Below are 20445 nucleotides of genomic sequence, written 5' to 3'. Positions count from 1 at the left end.
TACTGATTGACAGGTGGATCGGGGTGCGTTTTCATGTTAGGCAAAGGCATTGCCAGATCTGCCGCAACTGATTCAAATGATGTACGACCTATTACACGTGAACAGGTCGCGGCTCGCAAGGGAATAACAAAGGAACTTCCTAAATTTGATGGTGATCCAGAAGAATGGCCCTTATTTGTGGCCACATTCGAGCAAATAACTAAGCTACATTTACATTACATTTACACATTTTTATTACCATATAAGGTTCACATAGTAACAACATAAAAATGAACGGTTACTTGCAAGAAATAAAGAATTGAAAGTAGAATAATATTTACTTGCACTCTTTTCAATGTGCTAAATTCGTGGCAACCACTGTATAGACTTCTGACAAATTAACTAGAGGATTTTGTCTTAATATACTTTTAATTTTTAAAGAATGCAGTCCCATATCTCCTTGCATCGTGTGAACATACAACTTTGTTTTCCATTTTTGTCAAAAATAGCATTGTCATTCATTTTTGATGACATTTGTAACTGTCAAATGTTGTTTTTTAAGTAATCTGAAAATTGCTGCCGATTTCATTTCGCTGGAAGTTCTTATTGGCAGACCATTGATTTATTTGCTAATGCTGTAAGATGTGACAATAGTCGGTACTTTGTTTGACAACCTGACAATGTCACAAAATTCCATCTGTCCAGTTTAAATTTCTAAAATCTCTGAAAATTTTCTTTCAATGACAGAGCAGGAAAATTAAATACAAACAAAATTTACAATTTATTTTGCACGAAGCAAACAAATTGGCCTTGCTTTTTTTTCTAATGTTTGTATAAAATATAAATTCTGTTCTCCAATTTCTGACAGCGAAAGAAAGAAATTTGTATGAGTAACTCTGTTTATATTTCTGAGAATACAGAATTCTCGGAGAACTTAGAAATATATATGTATACACTGCGGGTCATAAGGTTAGAAGCAGGATTTTTTGAGATATCGATATTTCTCCCGTTACATAATCACCCTTATTTTGAAATTCGTTTTCGATCGAAAGGTATTCGAATTCGAGAAGATTTTATTTTGAGATTCGATCGATTCGAAAGTTTGCTGATTCAATCGAAAGTTCATTTTTAAAAAAAACTAAGTAAATTTTGACTTTCGAGTGATTCGAACCAAATGTCATTTTTGTGTCGTTCAGATATTTTCTGGTGAATAGCTGAAGAAAGATGTAAGTTTTAACAATTTTTAAACGATAATTAAACGAAATTGGTTATATTGACGAGTTTTGTTTTTTTGTTATTTCATAAAGGGCACAGTCACATTCAAATTGGACAAATAGGGAACAAAAAGAAATCCTGATAAGGTTGATGGAGGAGAATCCGGAGGTAGCGAAGGGTTTTTCTGTAATCCGTATAGATGTTGACCGATTTTGGAGAGATGCTGCCGTGAAGCTCAATAGCCATGGGCCTCCATCTAAAGACGGTGCTACGGTATGGACAAAGAAGTTCCCCCTGTATCTCGATGGAAAGCTCATCCAAGACATATTTAAATGCCCGTTTATTGAGGCGAAAGTTCCTTATAAATCTACAAAACAAAATCAATTTAGTCACCAGGATTTATTTTTGCAATAGAAAAATTTCACATCAATTTTATAAACTCAACGTCAAACTCAAACGGATTTGATGCGTCCATAATCCTTCTTCTAAGAACATGTTCTCGTTCTTCGCCATTAGAATTAAGAAACAAAACTATTGCCATTGTTTACTTTCTCCAAAATAAGAAAATCTACATCGATTTGAAGTTTATAAACTTTGATTGTTTTCATTTCAATTGAAACTGTGACCATATGTGACGAATATACATAACATATTAAACGGTATAAACACAACATGAAAATTCAAACCAAAATGGTTACGTTAGTTAAAAAAATGTTTAATTTCATGTCTTAAATGTTTTTCTTTATCACTTTTTAACTTTACTTTATTTTTCAATTCAGAAACTGTTAATCTTTGACAAACTCTGCATTAAAAATAAGACTCTTCGAAAATAAAAATTTAGTGTGGTCACACTAAATCAAATCAAAATGTCAAATCATTTAGAACAGCTGATCTCCAAAATACTGTTCATTTCGGTTCATTTTCTGCAATGAATATTTTTCATTCGAATCTCAAAATAAACAAAATTTATTCGAACGAATAAATCTAGTCACTCGAATCAACGTTTCGTTTGAATCTCAAAATAAGCATGATTGGATTAAAAAAAAAATAACTATGGTTAATGAAAGACTATTTTGTTAACAACACAACATACATTTTGGGTATAGAAGAGATTAAGGTAACTGAACTTCTAAGACATATTGTTAATTAAGTCAAGAATATGCGAAAATAAATCGGGTCATTAGATTAGAAGCACATAAAATAAATGAAAATAAAATGAAGTTATTCATATTTTGTTTAAGTTTTTTGGGTTTTATTTAATAATGTGTGCTGCCACCAGCCTTTAAAATAACTTCAAAAATTCTATCTTTTAGGGATTTATAAAGAGATTCCAAGTAGTCCAGTGAAATCTCACTCCAGGCCAATTTGATACCATGAATAAGCGCTTCCTTGTCATCGTATTGCTTCCCTCCCTCATACACCTTACGTGTAAGCCAGCCCAACACATTTTCCATTATGTTAAGGTCCAGGGAATATGGTGGCCAAGGCAGCACGTAGATGTTTTGGTTTGCAATGAAGGATTTTACCTCTCGGGCTGAGTGTATCGGAGCGTTGTCCTGCTGAAAAATCCATGAAATTGGTCCAAAAAGCTCGGTAATTTTGGGGAGTACTGATTCCAGCAAGTCTTTGTAGGTTTTTCCAGCCATTTTACTATCTTGGACTACCAAGTCTATAGTGCCATAAAACGAAATTGAGCCCCCGACCATAACGCCTTCTTCTCTGCTTTGGTGACGGTTTAAAAACCACTCCTCTTTCCTCATGTCATGGAAATAATAATTAAAACCATCTGGCCCACCTAGGTTAAATTTTTTTTCGTCGGAAAAAATAACCTTCCGCCAATCATTTGTAGTCATTGAATTCTGCACATCCCCAGCTAATGTGATCTTTCGCAAAACACAAGCGTTGCTTCTTACTTACTTAAGGCGGCGCTACAGTCCGGGGTGGACCTGGGCCTCAACCAACAAGCGTCTCCAGCCAGCTCGGTCCCTAGCTAGCTGTCTCCAGTTTCGCACGCCAAGTTGGTTGAGGTCCTCTCCCACCTGGGTGCGCCACCTGAGTCGCGGTCTTCCTCTACTGCGCCGTCCCTCGGGACTGGATTCGAAGACCTTCTGGCTGGAGCGTTGATGTCCATCCGCTCTACATGACCTAACCATCTAAGCCGTTGGACTTTAATTCTGCTAACTAGGTCAGTGTCGCTGTACAGCCCGTACAGTTCGTCGTTATATCTTCTCCTCCATTCTCCATCTATGCGGGACCAAAAATCACCCGAAGAATTTTTCTCTCGAAGCACCCTAAGACGCTCTCATCTTTCTTTGACAGGGTCCAGGCCTCAGCAGCGCCATAAATGAGAACCGGGATGATGAGTGTCTTATAGATGGTGATTTTAGATGCTCGAGAGATGCCTTCTAAGTCCGAAGAAGCAGCGATTTGCAAGAGTTATTCTTCGTTTGTTTTTAACGCTGGTGTCGTTGTCTGTGTTAATAGCGGTGCCTAGGAAGACGAAATCCTTAACTACCTCAAAGTAATAGCTGTCCATGGTGACGTTTTGTCCAAGACGTCGTCGTTCAGTGTCCTTTTTTGATGACAGCATATACTTGGTCTTGCCCTCATTGACCACTAAACCCATCTTCTTCGCTTCCGTCGCAATGCTCAAAAACGCTCCACTGACATCACGCTTTCATCTTCCAATTATGTCAATATCATCTGCGTATCCGAGTAATTGGATGGATCTTTGGAAGATTGTGCCTCTAGTGTTGACGGTTGAGTTTTGCACAATTCTTTCCAGAACGATGTTGAAGAAGTCGCATGACAGTGCATCGCCTTGTCTAAAACCTTTTTTGACATCAAATGCATCGGTAAGATCTTTTCCGACCTTGATAGAGCAGCGTGCATTCTCCATCGTCATTCTGCACAAACGGATAAGTTTGACAGGGATGCCAAAACTAGACATTGCTCGGTAGAGCTCTTCCCTATAGATGCTGTCATACGCGGCTTTAAAATCGATAAAGAGATGGTGGGTATCGATTTGAAGCTCCTGGGTTTTTTCCAAGATCTGCCGTAGTGTGAATATTTGGTCGATAGTGGACTTTCCTGGTCTGAAGCCACACTGATAAGGACCAATCAGGTTGTTGACGAATGGCTTCAGACGTTCACATAATACGGCAGAGAGGATCTTATACGCAATGTTAAGGAGACTGATGCCTCTGTAGTTGGCGCAGTTTAGAGGGTCTCCTTTCTTATGTGTCGGGCACACTATGCTCAGATTCCACTCATCGGGCATGCTTTCTTCCGACCATATTTTGCAGATAAATTGGTGCATGCTCCTTACCAAGTCATCGCCTGCTGCTTTGAATAGTTCGGCAGCGATGCCGTCCGCTCCAGCAGCTTTGTTTGACTTAAGTTTAGATATAGCTACCTTAACTTCATCAAGGTCGGGTAGGCGGAATTGTTGATCTGCGTCGCCGAGGCTGAGTGGTTCTATCTCCCTTACAGCGGAATTCGGTTCGTCATCGCCGTTATATAATTTGGAGAAGTGATCTTTCCATATTCTCAGCATCGACTGCGGTTCTACTACGATGTTCCCCGGATCGTCTTTACAGGCTTCGGTTCGTGGCTGGTACCCTTGGGAGGTTTTTTTTACCTTTTGGTAAAATTTACGAACCTCATTCCTGTTGTGACATCCCTCTGTCTCATGCTCTCTTTTTTTCCATCTAAGAAGCCGGTGTTCCTCTCTCCTCTTCTGCTCGTAGAGCTCGCGAGCAGCTCTAGTCCTTTTGTGCAGCGCCGTTTTGTATGCCTCTTTTTTCGCTGCGTGCGCTTGCCGGCATTCGTCGTCAAACCAGGGGTTTCGCTGTGGTGGCCGTGTGAAACCTAGCACTTCAGAGGCGGCATCTCTGATGGCTGCAAGGCAATGTTGCCACTGGTTTTCAATGCTTAATGCAGGAAGCATAGGACTCCTTAAGAGGTTATTAGAGACTCGATCGGAGAAGGACATGTCAGTCTCTTGCGATTGTAGCCGTCTAACGTCGAATCTTCTCACAGTACTTCCTTGTTTTGGCTTGGATCGGGATATCCGTAGCCGTACCTCGGCTACAACGAGGTATTGGTCCGAGTCAATGTTGGCCTCTCGGAATGTTCGGATATCCTGGATACTGGAGAAGTGTCGTGCGTCGATCGCAATGTGGTCAATCTGGTTGACTGTTGATTGATCAGGAGATTTCCATGTCCCCTTGTGGATATTGAGATGCGAGAACTGCGTACTAGCTACCAGAACGTCTCGCCCGCAGTGAAATCGACCAGCCTGAATCCGTAGTCGGAGGTGGTGTCGTGCAGGCTGTATCTCCCGATTATACCACCAAAGATGTGTTCTCTTCCTAGCTTGGCATTAAAATCTCCTAAGACAATTTTAATGTCATAGCCAGGGCACTGCTCATATGTCTTGTCCAAGAGCTCGAAGAATATGTCTTTGGTGTCTTCATCTTTCTCCTCTGTTGGGGCATGCGCGCATAGTAAGCTTACGTTGGCGAATTAAGTATTAATGCGGATTGTCGTTATGTGGTCGTTCACACTGTTAAAACTCAAGACTTTTTGCCTGAGTCTAGTTCCAACAACAAATCCAGACCCAGACGCTGTCTTCTCGGTAGCAGTTGCGGTAGTATGCATCGCAGTCTTTTAGTTTGCGTTTGCTTGGTCCATCCCATCGTACTTCTTAGATGGCGGTAACATCTGACTTGCAGCAGTTTAGGACTTCCGCTAATTGTTCGGCTGCACGTAGTCTTTTAAGGGACCTAACATTCCACGTACATATCCGAAGTTCGTTGTCCTTATTTCCTTTGCTTGGGTTGTCAACAGTGAATCCGTCCGTATCCGAAGCTTGTTGGTGCTTCGCAACTAAAGGTATTGTTTACGTGGCCAGGAAGTCACCCCGACGGCACAACCCACAACCTGGAGGGCCAGATCCTTAGTATAACTCCAAGGACAGGTAGCCGGATAAACCGCTCCTTACATGCCTGGGCTCCGAATATGTCGAAGAAGCCATATAAGGTGTTCACTAAGTAGTTCAACCTTACTGGAACTGTAGGCACCACCGTTGATTCCATCTTGAGAACTAGTCCGCTGCCGTCTGGATAAGGCGAGGTGCCTAAGTGGAAACACCTCTACCCCCCTCTCTCGTTTGCTGCACCCAACACATTTCCACTGGGGTAAGAACCCAATCTCCAGTTGAGGTACTAGGCACCCAAAGTTCACCGCGGAAGAAGCGTTGCTTCTTCCTTGCGTGATTCAGTGGTGTTTTTTTTTTAAGCTTCAGGCGCTTTATGTGTTTAGCATTGCGGATCGTGCGTTTGACAGCCGATAAGCTGGCCTTAACATTAGCTTTATCCCTAATTTTAGCTGCCGATAAAGATGAATTTGACGCTATTCTAAGCATATTTCGCGTTCGCGAAGTGTTAAGGCAAAGGAAGTGTTTCCTTTATAATTGTTTAGATACGACGATGGATTTTTTAAATCTGCTTCTAATCTGCTTCTAATGACCCGATTTATTTTCACATAATTTCGACTCAATTGACAATTTGTCATAAAAGATCCGTTAGCTAATTCTCTGATAATCCCAAATTTTACATTTTGTTGTTAACAATAGTTGTTTTTTTCTAATCCACCATGTAAGGGGAGAAATATCAATTTTATTTCTCTAAGATGCCTGCTCCTAACCTTATGACCCGCAGTGTATGTACTTAAAAAAAACAGCAACACTTTTTATACTTACGCTTTACGACTTTTTCCTTATTCTTGTCAAAAAATTAAACTACTGAATAAAGTCATGTGGATGGCTTTACCTTTAAAATATTCAAGATTCATTTAAAACATTAAATCAAACATTTTTTTTAGAAAATATAAAGATACTGATTTTATTAGATACTATGTAAAGGCAATACATTTTTGTTTTTTGAGTTATTATTAATTTACTTGATAACATCAACACAAAATAAATTATCATCAACACATATTAATTTGTTTGTTTGTAATACTTTACTTTTTTTTAATTCAACAACAAAACTAAACTTAACAATATTCCTACGATAAACAGAACCATATTATTTTTATCAAATACCAAAAATATACGACGAAATCATTTGAACTTTCTCTCAACTCTATTTCTTCTTCGACAAACTAGCAAAGCAATTATCACAAACCCGCACTGGTTTTCCCACTTGGCCGTGTTCATTGGGCAGTGGAAATGTTTGTTCGGAGCAGCTTTTACAAAAAATTTCCCCACACTGTCGACAATGGTGCTTTCGCCGTGTCAAATTGAAGTCCTTTTTGCATGCAGTACAGTTGGTTGCTGTATTATCTGGAGTCCAGACACTCACCTCAGTCGAATTGGACTTTTCAGCTTTGTTAGCTTTTTCTTGTAGTTCTGAGACTTTGAGCTTATTCACACTTAATTGAATTCCCAATTCTTCGAGTGTTGTTTGTGCTTCTTTCCATTGATTGCGAACTTTTTCAAGCTCAACTTTAACAGCATCATTACGTTTTGCTTCTTCGTTCAGGTCTTTGATGTAGCTTTGTAAACTTACTATTTGTTCCTTGAGTTTAACTTCTTTTTCTTGCAACGAGACACGCCATTCTCTTTCGACGTGGGCTTCAGCAACTGCTAAAGCTGCTCTCTCCTCGGATGCTGTCACTTGATTCGAGAGGGTTTTTGATGTGTCACGAAGTGCTTCACCCAGATTTGATTTGTCATTTGACCATCTACATAATAAGATGAAATTATAAAAGGGAATTTTTAATTTGGCAATACAAACAAAAAATTTAAGCTTCAATTTTGAAAACAAATGAAAAATTCCATTAATAGTCAATTATAAATTTTTGGTAGCCTTTAAATTAAAAAAAGAACACAAAACAGGGTGACTTATTAGATACTTTACCTTGAACTACATGAATATGTCTGGAAACTTGAATATGTACTCACATGAAAAATGAATGTGTCCTTAAAGCGAATAAGTTAAAGTTGAAATTCTTACTATTAACAATAAAGCTCTCCCTACAAATGATTCTTAAAATTGCAAAAATCATATTATTTAATGTTTACATCTTACGGCCTTGAAAAGTTTTCAAACGAAGTCCTGTTTTATTCTTTACAAAATAAAGTCTTTGTTTTCTCTCAGCAAATGTATATTGACGTATTGGGAAACTTACATTTATATCGACGGTAAATAAAAGAGTATTGTTATGTCGCCAGAAAGGATTTGAATAAGGCTTAGAACTTCATTTACAAGGCTGCTAAAGTCCTTAGGGTAAGCATAACATTAATTTGAAATGAGAATAAGTGCAGGCAAATGACTGAGCTAGGCCCCGAAACGTACGCTTAGTAACCTTTGTATGAAAAACAATATGAGCTCTTAGAAAAAGGAGGCGTACATTTATTCTGAAATCTTGAACATTGCAAAAACAGAAAAGATTGAGTATGGTACGGCTCACCACATTCGCGTTGTACGGCTAAAGAACGAATCTCTGTACTTTTCAGTACGGCTAGAAACATAAGGTAGGTTAGATAAGAAAGAAGATTTCGGTGTACATTGATTTTGAATTCTTGTAATGCTCAAAAGGAAGGACTGAGCTACATTCGCGTAGTACGGCTAAGGCATGAATCTCTGTACATCGCAGTACTGCTAGAAATATTAGGAAGATGTTCAAGTGACGAAACTAAAGTAAAGATGTATTTTTTATTTAAAACGTTTTTTTGAATTCTTCCCAAGAGCTGGTAGAAAAATCAGAAGGGAGCAGGGAGACATACAGAAGGACCGGTTTTTATCGCTCCACAAGAAGAGGTTGTGGTGCACAATGCACATACCTTGAATTGTGCTACTCATAGAAAGTCGGGTATATCCCGCCTTAATGATTTAATATTAGCTTATGATATGTTTGCGTTGCAATTCCACATTTGACATGAGGGATGTGTCTGGAAACATATATGAAAAGAGTATTATCGTCAAATTACCGTTAAATAAATTGGGTGGCGCAACAGTCCGTTGGGAATTAACATGTGCATTAAATGTGATACAAGCGTCCATAGGTTTTTCTCAAAACTCACCTCTATCTCCCGACTCCAGATCTCACCTCCCCCCACGTTTAATATCGAGTGCATACCTCAACTAAAGATTGGATTCTAACCCCAGTGGAAGATGATGGGGGTAGCTAATGAAAGAGTGGGGAGGGTGTTTTCACTAAGACACCTCTCCTCATCAGAACGGCATCGGAAGGATTCTTGAGATGGAATCAACTGTGGCGTCTACAGTCTCAGCTAGGTTGATTTATTACGGTATATTCGGAGCTGTTGAGCGGGATCTTGCCGTTGGACCTGTTTCTTCAGCTTGCAGATCGTTCGTCATGGTAAATTCTTGGCCACGTAAAGAAAAACTAGTTGCGAAACACCAACAAGCCGCCACTGGTATTAACGGAGTTAGTGTTGATAGCCTACGAAAACAATTCAAGAACGACGAACTTTGGTTATGCACGTGGAAAGTTGGGACCCTTAATAGACGACGTGAAGCTGAATAATTAACAGGGGCTCTAGACTGCTATAAAGCAGATATCACCGCCGTCCAGGAAATGCGATGGGATGGGCCAAGCAAAAAAGCTGATGAAAAACTCCGATGTTGACTACGGTAAATGCTACCAAAAGATCTAAAAATCCTATTTGGATGCGGCTTTGTCATTGTAAGACAAGTCTTAAAATATAGTCTTGAAATACGAGCGCCTCATGTCCATTCTCTTCAGAGCTAATTCGGCAACATTAGCCTATATTGCGTACACGCCCACAGAAGAGAAAGATGACAACAACAAGGAAACGTTCTTTTGAGCTTTTAGATAAAACATATAAGCAGTGCCCCTTAAAACTCAACCGTCAACACTAGAAGTACAATCTTTCAAAGGTCCATCCAATTAATTCGATACGTCGATGATGTTGACATAATTGAAAGATCAAAGCTTAATGTCAGTGGTACGTTTTTGGGCATTACGACGTAAGCGGAGAAGATTGGTTTAGGGATCAATAAGAGCAAGAACTAGTATATGGTGTCATCAGAAAAGGACATTGAGCGTACAGCTATAACTTTTAGTTAAAGACCTTGCCTATCTAAGTACCGCTACAAAATTCAGACAACGACACCAGTGCTGAAATCAAACCGAGAATAACTTTTTTCAAATAGCTACTTCTTTGGACTTAAAAGGCAATTGACAAGTAAAGTCCTTTCTCAAACCTTTAAAGGCACCATCTATAAGTTCTCATTTATGGCGTTGATTCTTGGAACTTGTAAAAGAAAGATTAAAACGTCTAAGTTTTCTTCGAGAGAAAAAATTCTTTGGGGGGGGGGGGGGGCGTGTTTGGTCGCTTCTGTATAGATGGAGAGTCTAGGTGAAGTGCTGTACAGCGGCACTGCTCTAGTCAAAAGAATACAAGTTCAATGACTAGGATGGCTGGAGCATCTAGATTGAATGGCCATTAACACTTCAGCCTGAAGGTCTTTAAATCGAATCCCGAGGGACGGTGCAGTAGAGGATGACCGCGACTCAGGTGAAAGGTGCCTTTAACAGCGTAGACGCATCTGCAATCACATCTGCACTAACATCTCTAAATGTAGAGAGTTCGCTTCGGGAGTTAATTCATTTAATGCTGAATAGCAGAATAATTAACTCAAAACTAGGCAACTCCTCTGACAGAAGATTCGTTTGTAGAGGGACACCGCAAGATGATGTTCTATCCCCTTTCCTTTGGAACCTAGTGGTGAATGAAATCCTATCTAATCTGCATGCGGAGGGTTTCAGAGTGATAGCTTATGCGGACGACGTTGCTAAAGCAGTTTCAGGAAAGCAGCTTAACACCTTAAAAGAACTTTTACAAAATGCCTTAGACAGACTAATACTTTGGGCTGATCGGTGTGGACTGGGTGTTAACCCACACAAACCCGATCTGGTCTTATCTTCGAGAAGTTACAAAAATCCATTTGTTAACCCTCCCTATATTAAAGGAATCCAATTAAAATTCTCAGACGAGGCTAAATACCTGGGTCTTGTCTTAGACAAAAACCTAAATTGGAAACGCAACGTACAGGAAAGAGTCAAAAAAGCTACTGCAGCTCTCTTTTCTTGCAAAAAAGCTACTGGTAATAAATGGGGTTTACTACCCAGAAACATGCATTGGCTATACACATCGGTAATCAGACCGATTTTAACGTACGGTGTGGCAGTATGGTGGACTGCTTTAGAGAAAGGTATAAAGTCCAACGTTCAGCCTGCCTATGTATAAGCGGATCGCTTCGCACGACCCCGTCTGCAGCACTGGACACCTTACTCTACCTAACACCTCTTGACATATCTAGCAAACAAATATCTGCAAGCTCCGCTTTTCGCCTCAAAGCCTCGTCGCAGTGGACTAACAACAACATTGGCCACTCCGTAATTCTTAGGTATTTAGAATCAATTCCAAAGCACACAGCCTACACCATCCCCCAACTGCAATTCGACAGAAATGTCCAGATTTAAGGCTGAAGAAATCGCTAGGAACGGTACAGTACAGCCCATCCTACCACGTTTGGCAAATGCTGGCATACCAATCGCTACTTGTAAACTGTTGCTAATGCAAGACCCTGTGAGGAGGGCAGGCACCACATCAATGGGCCATTAAACTGGCCAAGGTTAGGTTAGGTTAAAGTGGCTGTTGGTTGGGAAGTCCAACACACTTAGACCAAAGTATGGTCCGTTGTCATACCACATGGATCAGTTGATCAGCTCAACTCGTCGAACCAATTGGTGCTCCGAATGAAGCGTAGGAGACAAATAAAGTCCGAATTTTTTACATCGCTGGTATCGTTGAAGTAGTAGTCTCCAAGGTGGATTCTACGTCTTTGTAATAAGGCAGGGCATGTGCACAGAAGATGAGAGATTGTCTCCTCCTCCTCCTCGTCCATGCAACTCCTACAAAAATCATTTGCAGGGGCTCCAAGTCGAATAGCATGCCTTCCTATCAAGCAGTGCCCAGTCAGGACACCAATAACGTAGCTAATGTGGAATCTACTCAGAGAGATCAATTTAGATTAGGCCAAATTAGTTTAGTCGCTAAACAGGTGGTGGTGTTATTCCACCTGAAGTTTGTTTTCTCTGTGGTATCTTGCTTTAGCATGAGTTTACATGTAGCTAAGGGGATACCTATGCTAGAATTGTGAGCCAGCAGAGGTAGAGTTGTTCCGCTTTTTGCAAGTTCGTCAGCTTTGTGATTTCCTGGAATATCTCTATGGCCCGGCACCCAGAAAAGGTGAATGTTGAACTGTGAAGCCATCTCCGTAAGAGATGATAAACAATGGAGACAGAGTCTAGGGACTTTAACGCAGCTTGGCTATCCGAGAAGATGCGTGTATCATTAGCTGATATAAAGTTTTCTCTAAGCCAGGATAGGACTTCTTTTATAGCCAGGATTTCAGCTTGGAACACGTTACAATGATCGGGTAGACGAAAGGAGAGACTTAATAAACTTATCTATATATCTAAGTATACGCCTTCACCAACCCCATCCTCCGGTTTTGATCCGTCAGTATAAAAGTTTATAGGATCATCGTTTAAAAATGATGTTTTCTCCCAAGAAGACCTGGGAGGTATAGTCACTTTGAAGCTATAGTTATTATTACTGAGGATGGGGTATAGTGTAGTCAATATTACTGTTTATAGTTTTGAACGAGTTCAAAATAGTGGTGTGGCCAATTCCATTATTGACCCACAGAGAGGAGGCTTGAAGGCGTATGGCTGTATTAACGGTCGTTTGCTTGCTGAAAATGCCCAGCGGTATGAGATGGAACAGAACATCAAGTGAAGAGGAGGGGGTAGAGCGAAGTGCTCCTCCCATTCTCAGGCAGGCTGTTCGTTAGACTTTGCTGAGTTTATCGCGATTTGTCGCTATATTTAGCGCCGTCCACCAAACTGCTACTCCATAAGTAAGGATCCGCCTTATGACCGAGATATATAGCCAGTGTGTAATGCGGGGCTGTAGGACCCATTTATAACCAATGGTCTTTTTACAGGAGAACAGGGCTAATGTGGCCTTGTTTATTCTCTCTTGAATATTAGGTTTCCAACTTAATTGCTTATCCAAAATGAGACCCAACTATTTTCCTTGTTCAGAGAAGTGGCAAACGAGAGAGGTGGGGAGAGGTGTTTCCACTAAGGCACCTCTCCTTATCCAGACGGCAGCGGAGGAATTCCCGAGATGGAATCAACGGTGGCGTCTACAGTTCCAGTAAGGTTGAACTACTTAGTGAACACCTTATAGGGCTTCTTCGACTTATTCGGAGCCCAGGCCTGTAAGGAGCGGTTTTATCCGGCTCCCCATCCTTGGAGTTATACTTAGGATCTGGCCCTCCAGGTTGGAGGTTGTGCGTCGGGGTGACTTCCTGGCCACGTAAAAGCTTTCAAAGTTGCGAAGCACCAACAAGCCTCGGATACGGACGGATTTACTGTTGACAACCAACGCAAACGAATAAAGGACAACGAACTTCGGATATGCACGTGGAATGTTAGGTCCCTTAACAGATCACGGAGGCCCTAGAACGATATAAAGCAGATATCACCGCCATCCAGGAAATACGATGGGATGGGCCGGGCAAAAAGAGGATGAAAAACTGCGATATTTACTATGGTGACTGCTACCACGAAAACCAACAGCGCTTATTTGGATGCGGATTCGTCATTGGAGCCAGACTTAGGCAAGAAGTCTTGAGCTATAGGTGCATCAATGAGCGCCTCATGACCATACGCATCAAGGCTAAATTCGGCAACATTAGCCTGATATGCGCGCACGCCCCCACAGAAGAGAAAGACGACAACACCAAAGATATGTTCTTCGAGCTCTTAGACAAAACATATGAGCAGTGCCCTAGCTACGATATTAAAATAGCCCTGGGCGATTTTAATGCCAAGCTAGGAAGGGAAGACATCTTTGGTGGAATAATCGGGAAAAACAGCCTGCACGACAACACTTCCGATAATGGATTCAGGCTCATAGATTTTGCTGCGGGGCGAAACGTCATGGTAGCCAGTACGCGTTTTCCACACCTCAACATCCACAAAGGAACTTGGACTTCTCCAGATCAATCTACCGTCAACCAGATTGACCATATTGCGATCGACGCCAGACACGCTTCCAGCATTATGGATGTACGAACTTTCCGAGGAGCTAACATCGACTCGGACCACTACCTCGTTGTAGCCAGGGTAGCACTTCGGATTTCCAGACCCAAGGCAAAACAGGGAGGTGCTGGGAGAAGATACAACGTCGAACGGCTACAATCGCCAGAGATCGCCAAATCCTTTTCCGACCGAGTGACAAGTAACCTCTCTCGAAGTTCTCTGCCGCCAACACAATGTATCGAAAACCAGTGGCAACATTGCCAAGATGCAATCAGAGAAGCCGCCTCTGATGTGCTGGGTTTCAAACAGCCACCAACAAGGAACACCTGGTTTGATGAGGAATGTCGGCAGGCAAATGCAGCCAAACAACAGGCACGCAAAGCGGCGCTGCATAAAAGGACGAGAGCTGCTCGTGAGCTCTATGAGCAGAAGAGGCGAGAGGAACGCCGACTTTTCAGAAGGAAAAAGAGAGGGCATGAGAAGCGTGCGGTCGAAGATGTTGAGAGGTATAAAAGCAGGAATGAGGTTCGAAAGTTTTATGAACAGGTGAAACGAAATTCACAGGTACATAAACCTAGAACCGAAGGCTGCAAAGACGAAAGTGGAAACATCATAGTGGAACCGCAGTCAATGCTGAGGATATGGAAGGACCACTTCTGCAGACTGTATAACGGCGACGAAGAACTGAATCCCGCTGTCAGGCAGGATGACCCATTCGATATAGACGACGAAAACCAACAATCCCGTCCTCCCGACTTAGACGAAGTAAAGATTGCCATATCTAAGTTGAAGTCTAATAAAGCCGCTGGAGCAGATGGCTTGAATGCCGAGCTCTTTAAAGCAGCTGGAGATAAGTTGGTTAGAAGCATGCACCAACTTATCTGTAAGATATGGTCGGAAGAAAACATGCCCGATGAATGGAACCTCAGTATTGTTTGCCCGATCCTGAAAAAAGGAGACCCTCTAAACTGCACCAACTATAGAGGAATAAGTCTACTTAACATCGCCTATAAAATCTTCTCTGCCATAATATGTGAACGTCTAAAGCCCATCGTCAACAACCTGATAGGTCCTTATCAGTGTGGTTTTAGACCAGGAAAGTCCACAGTTGATCAAATATTCACATTACGGCAGATCCTGGAAAAAACTCAAGAGCACCAAATCGACACCCACCATCTTTTCATCGATTTCAAGGCCGCATATGACAGCATCTACAGGGACGAGCTGTATAGAGCCATGTCTAGTTTTGGCATCCCTGCCAAACTCGTCCGTTTGTGCAGGATGACCATGGAGAATTCACGCTGCTCCATAAAGGTTGGAAACAACTTAACAGAACCTTTTGATGTCAAAAAAGGTTTTAGACAAGGTGATGCGCTGTCATGCGATTTTTTTAACATCGTGCTTGAAATAATAGTGCAGAGCTCACACGTCAACACTAGAGGCACTATCGTTCAAAAGTCTGTCCAATTACTGGCATATGCTGATGACATTGACATAATCGGAAGAACTCAGCGTGATGTCAATGGGGCTTTTGTGAGTATTGAGGCAGAGGCGGCAATGAGGGCAAAACAAAGTACATGCTGTCGTCTAGAAAGGACATACAACACCGACGTTTTGGTCAAAACGTCACAATCGACAGACGTACCTTTGAGGTAGTCAAGGACTTCGTCTACCTAGGCTCCGCTGTAAACGCAGAAAACAACACCAGCGCTGAGATCAAACACAGAATAACTCTTGCTAACCGCTGTTTCTTTGGACTAAGAAAGCAATTGAGTAGTAATGTCCTCTCTCGAGGGACCAAAGTGTTGCTATATAAGACCCTTATCATCCCCGTCCTGCTATACGGTGCAGAAGCATGGACCATGACAAAAGCGGATGAAAGCACCTTGGGTCGCTTCGAGAGAAAAGTTCTTCGTGTGATCTACGGTCCCGTATGCATCGAAGGGGAGTGGAGGAGAAGATGGAATGACGAACTGTACGGGCTGTACAGCGACGTAGACTTAGCAAGAAGAGTAAAAGTCCAACGACTAAGATGGCTGGGTCACGTAGAGCGCATGGAAACCAATGCTCCGGCCCGGAAAGTCTTCGAATCCGCACCCACAGGACAGCGCAGTAGAGGAAGACCGCGGATCAGGTGGCGCGCACAAGTGGAAGGTGACCTCACCCAACTTGGAGCGCGAAATTGGAGACATCTAGCTAGGGACCGAGCTAGATGGAGAAGTTTGTTGGGTGAGGCCCTAGTTCACACAGGACTGTAGCGCCACCTTAAGTAAGTAAGTAAGAGAAGTGGTACACCGTTTATGAGGGGAGGGTCCATGAATGGGACTTTGTATTTCCTTGTGAAGAGGACAAGGTCGGTTTTTGAGAAGAAATGATGATAAGGTAAACTGGCCTAAGTGTGTCCGTTTCTATCTTAACCAAACCTAATATAACCACGTGGAATAGAACATCAAATAACTTGGCTTGTAAAACTGGAGACAGCTAGCTTTTTGGACACGCATGTCGGTTGAGGCCCAGATCTGTTCCGGGCTGTATCCCCGTTTGAAGTAAGTAAGTAAGTAAGGAAAAATAATTATAGGGAAGCCATCTGGATTAGATCTCACTCAATAGAGCTTACTAACAGGGCGCAATTTAAAACTATCATAGGATCAAAAGTGTCTTTTCTTCCTAGGTGAGTCTTTTCGGAAGAGTCCAGAAGACTTCTGAATTGTCAAATAAAAAAAGATACAAGTGGAAAACTACTTTGTACATAAAATATACTAAAAATTAAACGTGCTTTTAGTTATGAGTTTTCATGTCATGATATTAGAGATTTTCCTACGCTATACTTACCTTCTCTTAATCCTATTTAAAAAAAATTAATTATTAAAAAAATGTCGTCAACATTTATCATTTTCAAAATAGAATTTTATTATTATTGTTATAATTTTTTTAAATGTATATATATGTATGTATATATATTTTCAAGACGACAAACAAGAGTTACAATATAAGTTTATATATATTTTTTTATCTTGAATCCTCTATAAATTAATTTTTCTTTCTTTTATATTATTTAGGTTTTTTTTGTTTTTTAATTTTAATAAACAAAAAAAAGAAAAGTTGTTGATTTAAAGGCTACCAAAAAAATGTATTCAATAATGAAAATATAATAAATGTAAACAAAACCTTTATAAACTTGCATTTGTTTAATATTTTCTTATAAAAATAGTGTTGTTTAAAATTATAAAATTATTAAAAAACACAAAAAAACAAAAACGAAAAAATCTTACTTTTTTTCTAACTGGAAAATAGTATTTGCCATATCTTCTTTTTGCGATTCAAGTTTCGTTAATAACTCAGTTTTGTGCTTAAGTGATGCATCGCATTCCTAAAAATTCAAATATATGTTTTTCTTTAAAATATATAATTTTTGTTTTATTGTTTTATTTATTTTTTAGTTATTTTTGTTTGTAGGTATTAAAGATGCAATTTAAAAACGTTTATTTTCCTATGATTACAAAGAATGTTTTTTAATTATTATTTTACTTAACGATTATATAATGAATGTAATATTTTAATGTATATTGCCATTTCTGATATATATTTATTTTTAATGTAGATATAAACTTTGCATTTTTAATGTTTATTATTTGCTTTTATTTTACATACAAGCAAGCAACAAAAAATAAATGCAGCAGAAGAAGACAGACTTTGAAAAAATTAAAAAAGTAAAAAAAATAACATTTTAAAATAAAAATGTGGATAAAATAACACAGAAGTCTTTTTGTTATAAGGATTTGTTATTAAATCGGTATTACCATGATATCCGTTCATAGAAAAACTTTAATTCATCAGCAATTCAAAAGAATTCACGGAAAGAAACTTTCTCTCACTGTCACGTTGAGGTTTTTTAAATGTCCAAAATCGGAATAATATAAAATCTGTAGTAAAACAAACAGATCCACATAAATGCCCCGTGTAAACCGAAACGAACTGTCAGTTGCGATAAAATGGATAACGAAGGAAGAGTTAAATAATTTATTGAAAGTAAAACAAACAGATCGACATAAATACCCAGTCTAAACCGAAACGATCTGTCAGTTGGAAGAGTTAGATAATTTATTTAAAATCGTGAACGCCATCATATGGCGCTTCGATGGGTAAAGCAGTATTCACATGAGCGCGACCAACGAACAGCGAATGAATGACAAAATGTGAGTTAACATACGTTTGAAGACACAAATTCTTAACAAAACGATAGAAATATAGTTTCTATTTGATTTATGATACATACTTTTACTTTTCAATATCATTAAATATAATAAATTTAGATGAAAATATTAATGACGGACTTTAGGTCAATGAAAAAACAATTATTTATGTTGTTACGATGTTTCGTTAATGTCTATGAACATAATCAGGTGTGGCAATTAATATAATAAATTTAAGAAAACAAATGTATTAACCTTAAAAAAAAACTTTCTTGTTTTGGTTTCGGTGGTGAATCGTGTTCGGCTGTGGCTCCTTGAAAAATTATTCTCGACGAATTAAAAACTCATGTGAAAGAAATGTCAAAATCGACGAATATTCGTTCATTCGTTGGTCGTTGGTCGTGGTCATGTGAATAGTGCTTTAGATAGTTTATTTAAAATCGCCACCATATGTCGTTTCGATTGGTTAAGCACTATTCACATGACCACGACCAACGACCAACGAATGAACGAATATTCATCGATTTTGACATTTCTTTCACATGAGAGTTTTTAATTCGCCGCGAATAAGTTTGACAAGGAGCCACAGGCAAACACCATTCACCCTCCGAAACCAAAACAAGAATGATTTTTTTAGGTTGAGTACGGGCGATTATCTTATTCGTTGCTAGTATGGATAATGTGGAACGCGAATAAAGTTTGACAGTTCGTATCAACTACCATTTTTTCGCGACGAATAAATTTGTTTTATTAAATTTATTGATATATAATATTGAAAAGTAATGCATCATAAATCAAATAGAAACTATATTGCTATCGTTTTGTTAAGAATTTGTATGGAAATATGTCTTTAAACGTATATAAACTCACATTTTGTAATTCATTCATCGTTCGTTGGTCGCGCTCATGTGAAAACTACTTAAGGGACTATTCGAAAATAAGAGCGACCAATGACTGACGAATGAATGAATAAATGCGATTTAAAACAATTTGTAAACCTAAATTCCTTGCTAATTGTATAAAAGGTAAAATTATAGCTTAAGTTAATTGTAACACAATAAAATAAGCTTTTTCATAGCCAACATATGATTAATTTAAGAAAAGAAATTGTTCGTCGTGCAATCTGTTAAGCATTTTGCACATGAGCTACGCCTTTGACTTTTCTTTCACATGAGCCTTATTTCTATTCGCAGAAAGCGACGAATTGTCAATTTATAATAACACCTTTTCAACAAACAAAACAAGAGTGGTATAATTTTTGGGCTAAGTTGAGAGCGAACAATTAATTCATTGCAGTGTCGATAGTATGTGGAACGCGAATAGAGTTTGACAGTTTGTAGAAACCACACTGTAATTCGTTACTTCCGAATTGTTTTTACAAAATTGTCTTGTTTTAGAGAACAAAATACAAATTTCATTATCCTAACGTTAGTGTCAATTGGTTTCTTATAATTTAGCTATATGTGTTTTTGTTTGAAATTGACTTTTTGAAATGTGTAAAATTACGTTTGTTCGTCTATTCGTTGTTCGCTCTCATGTGCAAGGCCCTTTAGTAACAAACTGTCATACTCAATTCAAGTTCCACATACGATCCAGACTTCAGTGAATACAATTTTTGCAACCATCTTTATTTAAAAATGCAATTCTGGACTTTGGTGTGCATCTAAAATGACGAATAAAAACAAGGGATGTGACAGAAATGTCAAAATGGACGAATATTCGTTCATTCGTTGGTGGCCCTCATATGAATAGTCCTTAATTTGTTCATCAAGCGTTCTAAAAGGGAAATTGCAATGAAAAGAATTCAAAATCGAGAAATTTTTCACATTGGATGTGTTCGTGAACAAAATTTCTCACAGACAGTACCTTGAAATTAAATCAT

The 20445-nt window shown here is 39.5% G+C and overlaps 1 protein-coding gene across 4 annotated transcripts in view; it reads right to left on the bottom strand.

The window, feature by feature from the left end:
• Nucleotides 1–7070: 7070 nt before the first annotated feature.
• LOC129938331 (protein RUFY3) overlaps nucleotides 7071–20445 on the bottom strand; it is a 75107-nt gene continuing 61732 nt past the window's right edge. For all 4 annotated transcript variants that reach the window (XM_056045807.1, XM_056049579.1, XM_056056441.1 and 1 more), the window contains 2 exons: nucleotides 17643–17740; nucleotides 7071–7944 (listed from right to left, as the gene is read on the bottom strand). In XM_056045807.1, the coding sequence (XP_055901782.1) occupies nucleotides 7344–7944; nucleotides 17643–17740 (699 nt within the window). In that variant the 3' untranslated portion in view covers nucleotides 7071–7343. The remainder of the gene's footprint in view (nucleotides 7945–17642; nucleotides 17741–20445) is intronic.

Source organism: Eupeodes corollae, chromosome 1, assembly GCF_945859685.1.
Source record: "Eupeodes corollae chromosome 1, idEupCoro1.1, whole genome shotgun sequence".
Classification (NCBI taxonomy): Eukaryota; Metazoa; Arthropoda; class Insecta; order Diptera; family Syrphidae; genus Eupeodes; species Eupeodes corollae.
The sequence above is the reverse complement of the archived record's forward strand: the minus strand, read 5'-3'. Positions and strand labels throughout refer to the sequence as shown.